The 18,457-nt window shown below is 46.3% G+C and overlaps 1 protein-coding gene and 1 long non-coding RNA gene across 7 annotated transcripts in view; one reads left to right on the forward strand and one right to left on the reverse strand.

The window, feature by feature from the left end:
* The window catches only part of PRND (prion like protein doppel), an 18,176-nt gene extending 10,687 nt beyond the window's left edge, over positions 1–7,489 (forward strand). Inside the window, exons 2-3 of one of the 3 annotated variants that reach the window (XM_081171881.1) lie at positions 941–1,168; positions 5,033–7,489. In XM_081171881.1, coding sequence (XP_081028007.1) covers positions 5,041–5,565 — 525 coding nt within the window. In that variant the 5' untranslated portion in view covers positions 941–1,168; positions 5,033–5,040 and the 3' untranslated portion in view covers positions 5,566–7,489. Of the gene's footprint in view, positions 1–818; positions 1,169–5,032 lie in introns of those variants that run through there. The other 2 variants (XM_081171880.1, XM_081171882.1) reach the window with 2 other exon arrangements.
* LOC308574252 lies at positions 7,091–18,379 on the reverse strand. Of its 4 annotated transcripts, none has more exons than XR_014002385.1 (5): positions 18,277–18,379; positions 13,464–13,664; positions 12,073–12,183; positions 9,464–11,450; positions 7,091–9,180 (listed from the first exon to the last, which is right to left on the reverse strand). It is a non-coding gene; the product is annotated as an uncharacterized lncRNA (long non-coding RNA). The 4 variants fall into 4 exon arrangements; XR_014002386.1 differs by lacking the exon at positions 13,464–13,664 and having other exon boundaries at positions 9,464–10,507; positions 10,539–11,450; positions 18,277–18,373; XR_014002387.1 differs by lacking the exon at positions 13,464–13,664 and having other exon boundaries at positions 18,277–18,373.
* Between the last annotated feature and the right edge of the window lie 78 nt (positions 18,380–18,457).

Below are 18,457 nucleotides of genomic sequence, written 5' to 3' on the forward strand. Positions count from 1 at the left end.
AAAGGACCGTGGCGCGTTGGCACAGCCTGGGGGTTCGGCCACGGCAAAGTCCAGGTGCAGCCGGTCAAGTGGAGATCTGAGGCGGCAGCCCATAAGCAGTTCGGCAGGACTCCGCCCTGTGGCCTCATGAGGGGTGATGTGTTGCACGAAAAAGTATTCGGCAACCCGCTTGTGTCAGTCTCCCTGGTCCAGGCGTGCCAGTGCCTCTTTTGCCAAGCGCACCATTCTCTCCGCTCCACTAGAACGCAACAGTAACCCTTTTCTGTAACTATCCAGTCACTGAACATCACTTTTGATCCCTTATTTGCATATGTGGACCTGAACTATCTACAGTATCACCCTGCTGGCCCAGAACTTGGCAGAGGGTTGGACTCGATGGCCCTTGTGGTCTCTTCCAACTCTATGATTCTATGATTCTATAACAACTGAAGTCTGCCTGTGCTTGCTCCAATAATTACCAGATTAATCTGAGTTATGTAGAATTCTACCAGATCCCTACATGGAAACTTCGCAAAAGCAATGGGAAGAAGCTGTCACTCAGTAGTAGAGCCACGGCCTTGCATGCAGAAGACCTCAGCTTCAATTCCCAGCATCTTTGGGTAGGGCTGATAAAGAACCCATTCTGAGTGTGGCTGCCAGTGTGGACAACACAGAGCTAGATGGAACAATGGTCTGACTCCTGATAAGGCAGCTTCTTGCATTCCAAAGATATATGGGGCGGGCAATATTTTTATCAGTACTGCCAGTGTTCCTATTTCAGCAGCCACAGCCAGTGATGGTCCTCTGCCCTCTGCTTCCATCCTATTTTTAGAATGAACTATACAATCTGTACCAGAGAGAAGCTAACAGGGAAAGTAACACAAGTTTTGCTTGGAGCCTGTGGTCAGCTAGTGAGGCTTTCGGTGGTTGTTTTCTTTCTTTCTTTTTCCTTTTTCCACAGTATAGGAGCGACCCCTGGGGAAAGTTTCCTGATGCATTTAGAACAGTGGCCGCAAAGTTGAGAGATGGTGTATGCTCAGACACAAAGGATTGGCTAAACTTGACATTGAAGGTTACCCCTCCTGCTGCTATATATTCTGAGGAGCACAGGCTTTTTGAGCTTAGAGACACCTGCTCCTCAAAAAGAACAGAGCCTCAGAGAAGCCTACCAGAAACCATCTACAGAAGAGTAAGTTACTCCCATGTTTGCTAAGGGTGCCTTCAGATTGTCACTGCTTCGTGGGAGGGATTCAAGAGCATACTGTAAATGTAGGTTTGCGCCGTTAAGGTGAGTTCAAGTGCTCTGTTCCCCTAGCACAACAAATCCACTTTTAAAAACAAGGGTTTGACTTTTTGCACTTTGGAACTGGCAGGGAAAGGGTGGGATAAATGAATGATTAACGGGAAGCAAATCAGGATGGATGCAGGATGCATGCTCATTTGTCATATGCCCTCCCTGCAAATAAATCGGGATGAATGCTTAATAAAACTGTATAATTTAACCTCTGCATAAGCTTTGTGCAAGTGAATCAGGGCAAATGCTCAACTTGTCTGGAGGAACCCTGAATCTTTGCACTGCTTAGAAGTCATTCTTTTGTATTGCAGTTCAGGGTCATGCCAGTCCATTTTTATTTACTTTTCCTATGTTTAGATTCAGGATGCCAGACGCAAAGTCAGCTAAAGATCTCATAGGATCCTAATGAGCAATGGAGGCAAACGGAATAGCCTTGGCTTCTGCTTGTGGGAGCCGCATTTCATTTGATAATGGAACAGATAAGCCACCTGTTAAGTTTCACCTATGAGGTCTTGGCTATAACACTGGGGAAGTTTTTAAATGGTTGCAAGTGCAATTAAAAAAAGAAAAAGATCCTTAATAAAAGGCAAAAGATTTATACGATCTGAAGAGAAACGAGAGACAAGACTCTTTACAATACATATCCTGAAAATTTTTTTTTTTTTCAACTTAAAACTGTTTTTATTCAATTGAGTAGTTTCAGATTCCTTTATTGGTTTATAGTCCTGTTTAGACTACTCCAAAACAAAGTTTAACAATGTAAAAGTAAGGCAAGGTAGCAGAAATAGAAACTAACTTAGACAAAGGTAAACTACAAGTGAACAAATGTAGAATGCTGAAATTCCTATGCTTAGACATTAAAGGTGGAACGGTTCTTACCCTTAACAAATATTATGATGATTAAATTGATGATTAAATGCAGATCTGAATAAAAATATGTAAAACCACAGTGAACTTAAAATTCTGAATCTCTTTCTCAGTTTTGACTAATAATTCTAGCTGCAGTGAGAAGATATATCATGATTTTGTCTATTGCTTGCTAAATTTAATGATTTAACATGCCAAAATAACATGGCTAATGGATCTAATGGTAATATAAAGTGTTTTTTCTGGGGGTACCTAATGGGTATGCAGTAGCAGTACCCCCCCCACCCCAGTGTTAAAAGTGTGGCACTTACTGTGACAACCTTATGGTGGGTCCTAGCACCCTTTTTTCTTTTTTTAAAAAAAGGAAAGGAAAAAGCACTGGTAGTTTATCCAGTCATACCTTGCAGGTTGATCAACAGTCATTCCAGTGCTTCATACATAATGGGTAGGCATTTCCAGTAATGTGAGCTATATCATTCAAGCAGAATTACACCAGTAATTGTCATTAAACCCCTACATAAATCCGATTTCATCTCAGTGCAGAATATTCTAAACATTTTTTGCATAGGGAGTACAAGCAGAAGGTCTGTATAGAATCCAAGCGATTTTGGAAAACAAGGCATAATCTTGATCTTAGAGCTTCTCCGCAGAGAGGAATTAAAGCAAACCAATTCGAACTGTACTATAAGAATAACTGAGCTACCAAAATGCTGGCTGACAAAATTCCTTTTGCTTGGATTTATACAACATCCACCCCCATGGAAGGATGAGTCACAATAAATTTGGACAGTCTTCTTAGATTAATCCTAATCTTACGAAAACAAGACTTGCTTAACTTTATTATTTTACTGCCAATTGTATGCTTCGGTACCAGTGTGGCAGACTTCCTTCTTTAAGTCTTCAAGAAACACATTTCTGATGCATTTACACTGAGGTGTCGCCATATTGCACAAAGTGTTCTATATTTTCATCCCAACCTTCCTTCACGGAGGTCAGGGTGGGGTACTTGGTTCACCCCAAACACACAAGCACATTTTTATCTCCACAACAACCCTGTGAGGTAAGTTTTCCTGAGAGATGGTGAATGGCCAAGACCACCGTATAAGTGTTTATTTGAACATGGATTTCCACAGTCCCGGTCCAATATTCTAAATGCTCGACTACAAACTGTCTAAATCAAACTTAAAATATTTCCTGTTGTATTCTCACCTACTACCTATGATTTCCCACACCCCACACCCCATTACAGCATTATTCCTTTCAGGAACACAGCAATTAACCAGTTCATCACCATCAGTTTCTTAGGATCAACAGTCCAGAATAAACCGAAACAGAATGCAAAAAAGTGTAACCACAGCTCAGCTATATAGAAAATAGCCAATAACCTCAGGCAGAGATGGTGGAGAAATTTGATTCAGTTTGGATTTAAAGGTTAACCTTCCTAATTTCCACTTTTTGAAACAATACGCAAAGCAAAACACAGCCATCCTTTGAAATTTGAATCCTCCGAATTTTGCAATGCTGTTCTCCGGTCAAGTAACACGTACAAAAATAAATAGTGAAGATAACATTAAAGTGCATTATATTAGAGAAAACTGCTTTGCCAGAAGGGATACGTTATGCAGACTTGCATAGATAAAGATGTATATTAGAATAAATATTCACTAAAATTGCACTGGCAAGAGCCCCCCTGAACCTGCTCTTCTCTGTCATCATGGCAACCTGCCTTTTCAGCTGCCTCTTGAGTGAGAACAAGGAGCAATGAATGCCATTGTCTGCTTGCTCAATGAGTCTCTACCTAGCAAGCAAACTGGGTGGTAGCCATGAGGTGGAAGAAAAGCAGCTGCGGCAGCGAGGGATTTGCATTTGAAAGAGAAACTACCTAATTTGCACTTCTCAAGTGAAGTGGGGGAGCATCTGCTTTGCATGCAGAAGGTCCCAGGTTCAATCCTCAACAGCTCCAGGTAGCACTGGGAAAGAACTCTGCCTGAAACCCATAGAACCACTGCCAGTCAGTGCAGACAGTATTTATTTATTTTTTATTTTTTTAGTGGTGGAGAAATAGGAACAACAATGCATATGTGGTGGAGGTGTGAGGAAATTAAGAAATTTTGGATAGTAGTACATGAAGAACTAAAGAAGATGTTGAAATATAAATAACAAAGAAACCAGAGACATATCTTCTTGGATTGATAGATGAAGAGATACCACGGGGGGGGGGGATGAATTTTTCTATATGCAAGTACAGCTGCTAGAATAGTGATTGCTGCTAGGTGGAAGTCACAAACTATACCCACAAAGGAGGAATGGATTTGTAAACTAAATGAATATTTAATTTTGGCAAAATTAACTGCTATAATAAGAAATCAGTCGAATCAAAAATGAAAAAAGGAGTGGAAATGTTTTGATGAATATATGGCAAAATATTGTGCAAAAAAAGATATGCTAATATGCCTAGATTAAAATGTGAAGTACTGGATGGAAGAAAAAATAGTAAGGAAAGATAATAAGAATATATAGATGATTTGAGAAGATTGTGGAATCCAAAGATTACTGTAAATTGTATAATGTGGAGGAAATTGAGTGGGGGTGGAAGGAAGTGGGAGGAAGGAGAAAAGAATAATATGATGAACAGAGGAAATATAAATGTAAATGTATGGGGGGATGAGGAAGAAATGGTGTTGGCTTTGGTACATCTGTATTGTAATGTAATATGTCGATGCAGACAGTATTGAGCTAGATGTTCATACCCGGAGAACATATTGCCCAACACTCTGCAAAATCTAGAGCTGGCAGCTGCGCATTCACTCTGCTGCCTAGTTCAGCTGTGGCTGCTGCTTCCTATTTGTTGATCTGACGCTAATGGAGGAAACCTCTTTTCTCCTTTCCAAGACTTTACGATGCAGAGAAAACTGGCGGCAGCCGTCCTCTTTGCAGCCCTGTGCATTTGTCTCTGCCGGAAAGTGGGCGTCTCCCCATCTAAGCGGAACAAGAAGCCATACACCAAGCGGCCCAGCAGGACCACCTCGCCTGTCCAGAAATACCTGTGCCATGGGGGTCAAATGATTGACGGTGTGGAACTGCAGCCGAACGACACCGACTATTACAGGGATAATTGGAAGGATTTTCCAGACGGACTCTATTACCCCAACTGCTCCTTGTATCGAGAGCCTAACGTAAGCAAAGAAGCCCTGGTTGGCGAGTGTGTCAGTTTTGTAACGCCTTCAACCAAGTTGAACCTGTCTCTAGGAAAGGATGCAAATGACCCCAAGCAGAGAGTGATGTGGTTCGTGATTAACCACTTGTGTGCCAACGAAACATGCAGTCAGCCGTGTCCGCAGCGCTCCAACGCTGGAGCTCTCCATTTTTCCAGTCAAGCCCTGATTATTGGCCTGCTTGGTCACTCTGTTCTTTCCACAAAATAAAGTTGCAGGGTCCAAGCTCCTGATGTGGAAGATAGAGCTGGGTAGTTCCCTCTCCCCACCCCAGTCAAGATCTAGCACTTTGGATCGTCCCCAATCTGAGCTGGGCTGACCCAAGGCTAACCCAGGTACAGGTCTGGCATCACTCTGGGGTGGGGAGTCCTAATGCTTAATTAGGGTCTCAAGTCCTTGAAACATTGCGTCTCCTCCCGCCCGCGCCGCTGCGTTAATGAGATTTTTTAAACCCTAATTTAAAAATATGATCTGTAGGGAGCTGGGGGAAGGAAGAGACACTGTGTCTCCTCCATCCTCCAACCGCAGTGCAGAGAACCTTCTGCACATCAGCTGATGAGCGGAGGTTTCAATGCAGTTGGGAGCTGCTCCACAGGGAATGTGCTAGAAGAGCAGAGCTTGGAGAAGCTGCCAGCCTCTCCTCCTTTCCTACAACTGTCTGTCTGCCCTGCCTTTTGACAGCCCTGAATCACTCCAGCTGGACCGACATGAGGCAATCCAGGGCTGTCCCAACAGCCAACCTAACCAAAGCCCAGATCCCCCAGAATTGGCATGATATGGTTCAGGACCTGGGCTTTGACCGGTTCTGTTGCTCAGCCCTTTTTGTTGTTTAGTTGTGTCCGACTCTTCGTGACCCCCTGGACCAGAGCACGCCAGGCACTCCTGTCTTCCACCGCCTCCTGCAGTTTGGTCAGGCTCATGTTTGTAGCTTCGAGAACACTGTCCAACCATCTCGTCCTCTGTCGTCCCCTTCTCCTTGTGCCCTCCATCTTTCCCAACATCAGGGTCTTTTCCAGGGAGTCTTCTCTTCTCATGAGGTGGCCAAAGTATTGGAGCCTCAGCTTCAGGATCTGTCCTTCCAGTGAGTACTCAGGGCTGATTTCCTTCAGAATGGACATGTTTGATCTTCTTGCAGTCCATGGGACTCTCAAGAGTCTCCTCCAGCACCATAATTCAAAATTATTAATTGCTCAGCCCTAGTAGAAACCAAAGAGGAGACAAGCAGGCCGCAAAGGCTTCTGATAACCTTGCCATTTTCCATGCTTGAATTTCTACTGCGTCAGGCGCACCACTTATATTAGTTGTAGGTATGCATGAGTCAGATCTTACCCCCGCCATCAGTTTTGCCATTATGCCCCGCACAATTGAAGTATGCAAATTGCTAGAGCAGCACAGTGCTGAACTTCTGGCTTATTTGGAGCCACAATAGTCAAAGTTATTTGCATTTGGTCCTTGCCGCACAGAACAAGAAGCGCAGGGCCAGTTGGATGGAATGTTTGCTGCTCACTCAGTGACTTTTGACATCTTCCCATGATGAGTGAGAGCAGTCCTCCCCGATTCAGCACAGATGACAGATTTACAAAGGGCTGCTTGGAGCTGCTTACTATAAAACCATCATTCCCTGCAGTGCACACATTCCTTTTGCTGTGCTCTCTGAGCAATAACTGAAAGGAGCTTTCAGCAATGTTCAGTGGTGTATATCATATACATGTATCTGCAATGATCCTTGGTAGTGGTGTTTTTTAAAAAAGCTATTCAAAGTCCATCATTGTCTGTATTTCCTGCTGTGAAATGTCAAAATTGCATTGGCCATCTGTTTTAGCATATCTTTTATGTATTTTAAGCATTCACTTATAGTAGAATTCAAGATTTGTGTATTACATACCTCCTTTTGTTCACAATTTATTTTACTGCCTTCTTTTTCCCCCTGCCTTCCCTCCAAAGAATACATTGCCCACCCTTTTTTATCCTTGCAACAAACCTGTGAGACAGGTTGAGAGATGGTGACTGATCCAAGGTCAGCCCGTTTGTCAACCAAATAGTATGTGGAAAGATACACATACCAGAAGAAAGTGTGCATAAATGCGTATATTAGTTTTAAAAAAAACTTACAAAAATGAATTCATTTTTATTAGATTTTTTTCTCTTATAACAATATCTATAATCATTACATTACATTCAAATTTCAATTTCCCCCTTTCCTGCTTACTTCCCTCAACTTCCATCCCTGATTTATTGCATCTCATATTACATTCTGCTGTTTGTATATACTTCTATGTTGTCGTACTGTTATGTTTCTTGTTTTTCATAAATAAAGTTGCAAATGTTTATTAAAATCCTGCCAAAATTTGTATATTGTATTGCTTCTGCAAATATGAAGTAAAAGGTTCCCATTATTTTTCAAAATCACTATTGTCTTTTTCACGAAGTTTATCTGTTAACTTTGCCAACTCTGCGTAACAAAAATGAATTATATGATTGGGACATCGCTTGCAAAAAATTTGTATGTTGGGCAAAATAGCACACCAAAATATGTATATTGGAAGAAACATGCACAAAAATGCTGACAAATCTTCATGAGGGCTTTTTTAAAAATCTCAAGCTTTTGTGGAGAACTGAACTTAATGAGAAACCAAAATGGAATGATTCGTGCCCCTCCTAATTTGGGCACCTGTGGTAGAAAGGAGGGGGAGGAATGAACGCAGAAGCCTCAAGCAGAGACCTGAGAGACTTCCCTGTGCAAAACAGCAGATTATTTCCAGATTCATGTCTAATGCTTGCCTGGAACCTTTTAATATCAGTAATGGAAAGACCAGCGCTCAATTTTCCATGCACTATATCTTCGCTATCCTGCTGACCCCAGACTGCGCAGCAAGAATTAATCTTGCCTTTCTCATCAATCTCTTCTTCCCCAGCCAATACTTTCCTTCCCATTAACCTGAGCCACTTCTCTTAAGTAATCGCCAGATCAGCCTCCATTAGCAGAACCACAAAGAAAGAAATGAAGTCCCCACCCCCAAGGCATGTGACTGGGCTTTTGCACGGCTCCCGTTCATTTTATTTGGAATTGCTCAGAAGCAACTGCTGGTGGGGTGTGGCTTGTTTGTTTACTTTGTTTAAATGTATAGCCCCATTCAAAAAAACCCAAACTGAACATGCAGCCTGGCAAGACCTGCTGCCAGGAGGCCCTGTCAGATCTGCTGCCGTTGCAACGCCCAGCAAAGCCCACAAATGTGTATGCATGAGAGGGAATTGGTTTGCAAAAATGTGGATATGAGGAGAAATTTGCACTTAAATGCTGATTACTTTTAATGAGGACTCAAAGACTGGAAAAAGGAGAAATCTGCCTGCTCACCCTGGGCTTTGCCTCTCCCACTCTTCAGAGGCTTGTTATTGCAAGTCAATTTGTGGTATTCAATTTTTCCCCTCATCCAGTTGCTCCTCACGACGTTCTATTCCTTTAGGCTTCCCAAGCTCAGACCCTCAGAGTGTCTGCACCACTAATTATACAGGCACACAAAAGCAGATGAGTCAAACAGCATATTGCTATTTATAACACTTGAAACAGTTTATTCTTCCTAACAGGGATGGGCAGACTTCAGCCTTGGCTTTGCATTTTACTGTAACTCCCCCCCCCCCACGTTCCAACCCAAACCAGGTGCAAAACTGACACACAGAGTGGGAGCAGACATACACAGATAGCTATAAGAACAGAGTGCCTCTAAGCACCTGCTCAGCCCAATGAATTATTTGCAACACCAGAACTGAGTTCATTGTATTTTCATACAAAAACCTGTACATCAACACAGCAGCTGGCAACTGCCTCTCCATCCCCTTCCTGCTTTTTGGCCATGGCAAAAGACTGGGATTTCAAGACTCCATGTTACAGCTGTGAAGCAGGCTGTCCTCAGGTCCCAGTTAAGCTACAGGTGATGGCTTTAGTGTGGAAAGTGAGGCCTGTCAGTTCATTCTGAATTCCACATGGGGATCTTAGCTTCTGTTTCAGGGGCACAGGCAGGCCAGTTCTGGAAAGAAGGTATCTTTAATGGATACCAACTGCTGAGACAAGAAAATCGGGTCCTTTGTTTTTGGACACGTACATCCCAACCCAGAGAGTTGGTACAAGAGAAATCCAAAGCAGAACTAAGTGAGATCCAGATGTTCAGCTCCACTCCTTTACCTCAAAGGAAACTCTATGGCACGCATAGGCAAAATCGGCCCTCCAGATGTTTTGGGACTACAACTTCCATCATCCCAAGCTAACAGGACCAGTGGTCAGGGATGATGGGAGTTGTCCAAGAGGGAGGGCAAAAAATGCCACCTGAACCATCATGGCCCCACGGGGAGACCATGCTACACCCACCTCTGGTGTCATTTGTCCTCAAACTATTTGAAATAAGGGAATGAAGGTGAGATGCATAAGATCAGGTTGGGAAACTTCCCTGCACATGCCAGCAGATATTGGAGGCTGCTGACAGCCAGGCCCCTCTTCTCCTCAGCTTGGCTCAGCTCTATAGGAGGAAAAAGCCCCTCAGAATCAAGACCACCATCCCTCTTGCACACCAGGAGAGAGAGATCCCTTGCCAGATATGTGGGCTAGTGCTGTTCCAGGGTGTTCAGCTTTGCCTGCCGGCAGTGGAAGGACCCAAGGACTGAACGATGGGTGAGCCTCCCTGCCGGCTCTGCTGAAATGAGACGTAACATCACACCATCAACACATTCACTTCAACATGCATGGTAATGTCTTGATGGTTGGGGCCTCTGAAAGGAAGCCCCATAGAATCAATTTAAATATTTCTTGGTGATCCTGATGGCGAAGGTCATTTTCATAGAGATGGATCTGTAGATTCAGGAGAGGATGTGGAAAGGAGGGAGAGAGAACAGATTATGGATTTTTAGCATTACTGTATCAACCTTATCAAACGTCTCCATATTCTCACTCCCCCAGGAATGCCTTCTCAATCTTTATGCTCCTCCTCAGACACTTCACTATGCAGAAACCTCCTGCATGATCTGCCAGTTCCATGAGACCCTGTTGTGCAGGGGTCAACAAGGTTTACCGGCCATGGGCTGGATCACTCCCACGGAGATTGTCCGTGGCCAGACTGGCACAGTGCAATGTCTGCTTCTGTGCAGACACGATTTCTGGTATCTGCACATGCGACAGACGTGATTTCTGGCACCATTCGGTGAGTCCCCGCGCTGCACTGGTTTAGCGCAGCGTGCAGGGGAACTCGCCAGGTGGGCGGCTCGTTTTGGGGGAGGCTCTTGGGCCGGTAAAAAGGTCTTCGTGGGCTGCATCCGGCCCATGGGCCACACGTTGCCGACCCCTGCAGTAGTGCATAAGCATCTTTGGCATTTTCACAGCGTAGTTTTACAGTTTAACAACTGCATTGAGGTAGACCCCCTTAATCCTTCCCTCACGCTTTTCGTTGTTATTTCGTGGTTGCTGCCATCCCCTTCACGTACCTCTTTGCTCCTTGATTTCTGCTTGTTATTGGGATGCAGTTGGTTGATTTTTAATTCCCTATTTTTGCAGAGTAGACCAGTGCTGTTCGCTCGGGTTTCAAGGCGTTGGTAAGTGAGAGTGCTTTTCATTCAGAGCGCTGAGGTTCTCTCCTCTACTCTTTGTTCAGTTCTCAGTTTTGTTCAAATTTGAGGAGGGGAAACCCCTTGCTGCGCCACCTGGAACTTTTGCCTCCCAAGATCTCCACTTGGGCGTTGGAGCAACTTCGCCTTCAGCTGCTCCCCCTTTTTCTCTCATCTTGCAACTTCGTCTGTCTCGAGAAAACAGGAGCACAGACCACAACCCGTCACGAAGCATGCTTGTCCCGAAGTCTCCGGGGTGTTCAGCTTGCCTGCCGGCAGTGGAAGGACCCAAGGGGTGAACAGTGGGTGATTCTGCTGACAAAACACGGGTTGGAGGGGTGAGCCGCTCTGCTGAAATGAGACATAATGTCACGCCATCAACACATTCACTTCAACATGCATGGTAATGTCTTGATGGTTGGGGCCTCTGAAAGGAAGCCCCTCAGCATCAATTTAAAGATTTATTGGTGATCCTGATGGCGAAGGTCATTTTCATAGAGATGGATCTGTAGATTCAGGAGAGGATGTGGAAAGGAGGGAGAGAGAACAGATTACGGATTTTTAGCATTACTGTATCAACCTGATCAAACCTCTCCATATTCTCACTCCCCCAGGAATGCCTTCTCAATCTTTATGCTCTTCCTCAGACACTTCACTATGCAGAAACCTCCTGCATGATCTGCCAGTTCCATGAGACCCTGTTGTGCACAAGAACTTTGGCAATGCACGGTCTAACTCCAGGGAAGCAGTGACCACACTCTTCCTTTCCTTTCTGTTTTCCAGCAGTTTGACAAAGTGGGAGTCGTCCTTCCCCCCCCCCCCCCCGACTACTTGCAAGACTCTAATCTAAAATACATACCTTAGTAACATGACCTCATCTCTAAATATCTATCTAAAAGAAAGGACAAAAACATGAACAAACAAGGTATAAGTAACAAAGTAAACCAAGATCTAAACAGATTATAAGCACCAAGATAAATAAAATAAACAAAAGCCTCCTCTGCTCTCTCCTCTCTGACACATACTCAGACTCCCACCCTAGACACCCCTGGGATAGTGGATTTTAAGACGGCAGCAAGAGATGTCACAAAGGAAGGCAAGTCGCTGTTACCTTGACATCCCACCAACCTGCGCAGGGTGCCTTGTTCCTCCCGAGTATGGATGTTTCTTCAGAACTTTTAGGGGCCTGCTGTTCCATCTTGTTTCCATGTCTCCCTCCATTTTCACGTCCCTGTTTCTCTAACAAGTAAGGATATTCTTCATTAAGCAACATTTCTAAAGGGAGAGCATTCCAATCTCCTTTTACACATAGCCGAAACCCCAGGTTTAGAGGAAGGGCCATATCTCAGTAGTAGAGCACCTGCATTGCATGGGAAAAAAACCATTTTAATATCCAGGTAGGGCTAGGAAAGAAAGACCATCTGAAATCCCAGAGATAGAAAGCCAGTCACTATAGACAATACTGAGCTAAACTGACCAATGGTCTGACTCGCTAAAGCAGCTTCCTAGGTATATCACTATTTTGCCATTTATTCTAAGAGCAAGCAACCTTCTCCACAAGACATGAGGATGCCTTCCTTCCTGTAGCATACTATTATGAGCTTTGGTGGGGGGAATCCCCCTAAATTATTAAATGTAACTAATATTATATAATGTAACTAATATTTGGAGTATTAAGGGAAATATTAGGAGTAATATTCGGAGTATTAAGGGAAGTATTTGGGCAATTGACAACGCAAATTTTTAGCAGGCAGAGACAGGAGGAGGAGGTTTCCAGGCTCACAGAAAGCAATGATGTAAACGGAAGCGGGATTTGCATTTGGCAAGCAGCAGGGGAGAACTCCATGTGGGTTGGCTGGGAGAGGCCATACTCAAGAGAGACTGGGAGCATGGTTGGCTTCTGCTTCCAGTTGGCTGGAGTTATGGGAGAAGCAACAAGAAACACTCTTTGGCTGCAGTGTTCTGCACGCCCCTTCACTGGAGGCTTCAGGTTGTTAATATGTGTAAATACACCATGTTTCATAAAGACACTATAGCCTCTATTGTGCCTTAATCTTCTGAAGATTAAAGGGGTCAGCAGGGGCCGGACTGTATTTTGGGAAAAAAGAAAATGAACAAATTCCTGTTCCCCACAAATAACCCAGAGGTGCATTTTAAATAAAATGACAGATTCTACTCATGTAAAAACACGCTGATTCCCCAACCGTCCGCGAGCCGGATTTAGAAGGCAATTGGGCCTGATCCGGCCTCCGGGCCTTAGTTTGCCTACCCATGGATTAAACCCTAGTTAAGTGCCAATACCCCTGGTATCTTGTGCACTGCTCAGCAGAGATTGGGTTGGCCAGTAACCATACTACATAGTCGAAATAAATAAAAAATTGTCCAGTAGCACCTTAGTTTGTTCTGGGTATAAGCTTTCGTGTGCATGCACACTTCTTCAGATACCACACAGAAAAGTCATCTTACATAATAAGACAAGTACAAAGTTTCTGAATAAAAAAAGGAAGGGAGCTTTGTACCTCTTTAGCAAAGCCACAGGTGCTGCAAGGCTTCCTGCCCCAATGCAAACAGAAACAGACCCTCTAAAATTTAACAGGTGGAAAAGAGACTCAATGACAAAGTGCTTGGGAAGAAAGGGGCAGGGCAGCTCTGTAAGGTTGCCGTTCTATGCACCCTTTCCAGGGAGGAAAGGATTCAGTGGGGCCTCATTCTGACCTAACCTGCAAAAGATGGAAAAGTATGTCGTCTTCAGTGTATAAGTATCAATCCCATGTGCAGCCTGTTAAACAGTAGCTATTTGTGCTGGAGGTTCTTTGGCAATCAGCTTTTCTAATTAACACCAAGAGAAGCACTTACCCAAAGTCATGTCCAAAATCCTAACTGGCATCCCAAAGGGTTACTTTAATAATTAAACATGATGAAATCTGGTAGGATTTTTTCTTATGAGGTCAAACAGACAGGAAGACAAACCTCAAACACTGGCGTTAACAGCACAGATCCTAAGAGTGCAAACCCTGCAAGGAATCCATTAGCCTCCATAATTGCTTTGCAGCGAAATTAAGCAGCTACTGAGTCCAGAGTGAATTGTTGTTTATTTCATCACTGCCAAAAAGGAACATGTAATATTTTCCAGACCCTGAGCAGAGATGGAAAGCAGTGTATGTCTTAAAGCGACGAGCAAAGCAAATGTGGTTCAAATGGACCTTTGGGAAGTTGCCTCTAGAACAGAGTGTCTGATGATGTATGTTCCTTTGACATATAATCTTAGGCTGAGGTGTAGTGCCACAGGGTTGTGGGATGGGCTTAAAGTCCCATTTCTATTTCTGTGGCAGGGGCCCTGTTTCCAGCATCCTAGAGCCACCAGGCCGGCATGAAAGGAGAGCTTTTTAACCACTGAATGAGAAGCCCTCTCACCCTTTCTGCTGATTGGAGTCAATGATGATGAAAGGAAGTGAGTCAGCCATAAAGTATTGACTCCTAGGGTCACTTTGGAGAAGACGCGCAGGAAGGACACCGAGAAGTCCTTCTGTACATAGCTGTCAACTTACAGATTTGAAAAGCAGCCTCGAAAATAAGGGATCAGCAGCCAAAATAAGGGATTTTCAGAGCACAGGTATGTTCAACTTCTGAGCCCTCCGAGCCAAAGGCAGAAAGCCCAGCCAGCAGCCAAACGAGGCCTCAAGCCTCAAGGAAAACCACCGTCACCTCTCCGCTGGGAAGCGCTGAGCAAAGGCGAGTCCCCAGGCAACGCGGCCGATTTGATCGGCACAAGGCATACAAACTCCACCCCCCAGTCGTTCTTAGACTCCTTATTGGGTGAGCAACGCAGCCAAAAAACACAGTTGGAGCCTCCCTCCTCCCTGGCTGGCAGGGAGGGAGGGAAGAAGAAGAAGAAGAGTTTGGATTTGATATCCCGCCTTTCACTCCCTTTAAGGAGTCTCAAAGCGGCTAACATTCTCCTTTCCCTTCCTCCCCCACAACAAACACTCTGTGAGGTGAGTGGGGCTGAGAGACTTCAAAGAAGTGTGGCTGGCCCAAGGTCACCCAGCAGCTGCATGTGGAGGAGCAGAGACGCGAACCCGGTTCCCCAGATTACGAGACTACCGCTCTTAACCACTACACCACACTGGAGAGGAGCTGCTTCCTTTGAAACCCAGAAAATTTAAGGGACATCATCAATAAGGGACAGCAGCGGGACTGTCCCGCCAAATAATCCCGCAGACAAATTACTATGTCCTTGTCTCAGCTCTTGAATTACCATTACCGAAATGTAGATCTAGAAAATTTCCACTTCCTGCCTACCTTGAGAAACACCATGCGCCTATTTATGACCTTTAGGTCATCAACCCTCCCATCTCGACTCATGGAGATAAAGGATACTCTATGGTGGTCCCACTCTCTCCGCCCAGTGAGGGTATTTAAAGACGAAACAAGGAGGCAATTGGTCCCTTGCATAGAGTCAAAGCTAATGCGGATAAAGGAAATAAGGGGCGGTTGACAGCTATGCTTCTGTATGCTCCAAAGCTAAGTATTAAGGAACACTGAAAACACAAGGTACGTTAGCTTCAGGAGAAGCGCCAAGGAAAACACAACTTAAATCACTCCGAAAGAAGATACTGGAGCATTCCAAATCATTTGCCCAATCATTACTGCAGGAAATAGCAGATTTTGCTTAAAAGCAGCACGTTGACATCTGCACTGAACTTTGCAATGCATTGCTAATTATTATTGTCTAATTATAAGATTATTGTATGCTTTTAGAAGGTTGGATAATCTTAGAAGGGTGGGTGGCTGTGCAGGATTTGTCCTGTGAGTGTGAAGGAACAATGCACATCTGAATTTGCCCCTACACTACTGATCCAAGGCCATGCCCCTGTGGTAGAGTTCCTCCAGAGAAACCCGTTTAGTGATCATTCCTCCCGGTTTGCTATCAGGAAGCTTACATGCTGGTTAGACTATATCTGGTATTTACTGAGTATTTGTCCTGCCATACACGACGACGGGTATTCCTCTTGATCTATATCTGTGGTGTTTATACATCTTCCCACTAATCATATGTTCATCCCACACTTTTCAGAGCATTTGCCCCTCCTTTCTTCATTTTCTTTTAAAAAGTGAATTTGCTGTACATGTTCAACCACTTTAACTGCACATGCTTAGACGTCTGGCATGTGCTTGAATGCCTCCTGCAAAACATCTGGAGTTCCCCAGTTTTTTTAATAGGGCTGCAACTGCATTAAGAACCCACTGATACCTCCAAAGTGCAGAAGCCCTGTAAAATTTCTGTTCAACTTGCCTAAGAGCAGAATAGCTGAAGGACTACTTGCCCTCACATGGAGAATCATGTGGTTTTAGAAGCCGGAAGCAGCAGTTGCTGGTGCCCATGAGGTCACTGAGACTAAGGAGGAGGAACCTGACCAATGCACAGTGCCACCCCATGGCCAGTCCCCATGGACCCCATACTGCAGTAGTCCAGCTTCCTAAGGCTGTCTCCACACTGCTTGCCCCCAAAGAATCCTGGGAACTGTAGTTTGTTAAGGGTGCTCTGTGATAGGTGAACAACAATTCCTAGGTGCTTTAAATGAACAAACCCACTCCATCTTATTCGTAACAACCGTTCAAACATTTGAAAACCTACTAAAAAGTCTCTTCATCTTCTCCTCTTCCAGCTAATCATACCTGACTCTTTCAACCGTTTCTCATCTTGGTTCTGAGACCCCATAGCACAGTGGCGTAGCGTGGGTTCTCAGCACCCGGGGCAAGGCAAGTAATTTGCGCCCCCTAACCCGTGGATTTTAGCACTCGAGTCTCTTCCGCGCCCCCCCTAGATGTTGCGCCAGGTGCAGCAGGCCCCCCCTGCACCCCCCACGCTACGCCACTGCTCCCACCACAAGTCTTCAGGACAGCCATCCGAAGGCTGGCGCGGGGAGAAGGTCTCTCCGCCCCACCGCCAGGCTTCGGAGCAGCCTTCCGAAGGCTGGCGCGGGGAGAAGGTCTCTCCGCCCCACCGCCAGGCTTCGGAGCAGCCTTCCGAAGGCTGGCGCGGGGAGAAGGTCTCTCCGCCCCACCGCCAGGCTTCGGAGCAGCCTTCCGAAGGCTGGCGCGGGGAGAAGGTCTCTCCGCCCCACCGCCAGGCTTCGGAGCATCCTTCCGAAGCCTGGCGGCGGGAGGAGGTCTCTCCGCCCCACCGCCAGCCTTCGGAGGAGGTCCGAGGACAGTGGGGTTCCTGCTTCCTCGAGGAGGGCCGGCCAAACACGCCCCCCCAAATGTTGCGCCCGGTGCTGCCGGCACCCCTGGCACCCCCCACGCTACGCCACTGCCATAGCATACTCCGGACATGCTCCCTTTTCTTCATAAAATGTGGCAGACAGAACCAGCCCAAGACATAATGGCACCTGAAGTGAACCACAAAACGGCAGTTCCGCTTCCCTGCCAGGCACAGGCGCCTGGTTCTGCCGAGCTTTGGAAGGGGGCGGCATCCGTGTGTGACATCACATGCATGATGCGCATGCACGCAGTGGGAGGAGGCTGTGAGGCCCACCACAGCTGCAGGGAGGCCCCGCACGGCCCAACAGGACCCCACCACCTGATGAGGCCAAGCCCCTCAAGACTGGGGGGGGGGGGCTCAGCCCAGAGTTGGTGCCTATGCCTCCAAGGAAGACGGGGTGACCTAAGGTCTACATCTGGAACATGAGGGTGGGGGGACAGAGACCTGCTTCTGCTGCCCCTGGCGGTGGCCTCACCTTGCCTTATAGGCAGGGCTGTTTTAAGCATAGGTGGTAGCAGAGTGCAAAGATCCACCTGGCGCCCCCCCCCCCCAGTTGCCCAGTCCCGGGCACACAGGAGGGTGGAGCCGGCCGGCCGCCTCAGCGTCTTGCTGGCTTGGCTGCCCCCAAACTTGAGGCCCAGCACTCCGACGGGTGGGCTCTTTCCCAGACTCAACTCTTGGGCCCTGGGCTCTCGTCCTGGTGCCCGGCACCCCTAGCACCTATGCTTATGGGTGCACCAGCCCTGTCCGGACGCAGCACAGGTGAAGCTGGTCGCCACCACCAGCGCAGAGCGCAAGACAACGTTAGGCGATCGGGTCCCAAGGCTTCCGCTGATGGAGTGAGAAATGGCACATGGGCATAGCCGGGGGGGGGGGCAGCTGCCCCCCTAATCAGTAAAAATCAATATAAATCTGAGGTTCCTTCCCCCCAACAAAAGCCTGCCCCCCCAAACAAAAGCCTGGCCACGCCCATGGGCAGCTCCCTCCAAATCAATTAAATCAATACCAAACACTTAACCATGTGAGGGTCTGCTCCCCCTAACATAAAGCCTGCCCCCCCTTACCTAAATCCTGGCCACGCCCATAAAGCTACATGGGCTTTTGCAGCAGCAGCAGCTGCAGCAAGGAGCATCGTGCCCTGCGCCGCCCCTTCCCTTCCCACCCCCGCGCAGGCTTGCCGGAAGAGTGCGGCTGGGCTTACTCGGAAGTAAGTCCCCCGGCCCGTCTCCCCTGCGCGCCCCGCCC

The sequence above is a fragment of the Podarcis bocagei genome, assembly GCF_964188305.1.
Source record: "Podarcis bocagei genome assembly, chromosome: 15".
Taxonomy (NCBI): Eukaryota; Metazoa; Chordata; class Lepidosauria; order Squamata; family Lacertidae; genus Podarcis; species Podarcis bocagei.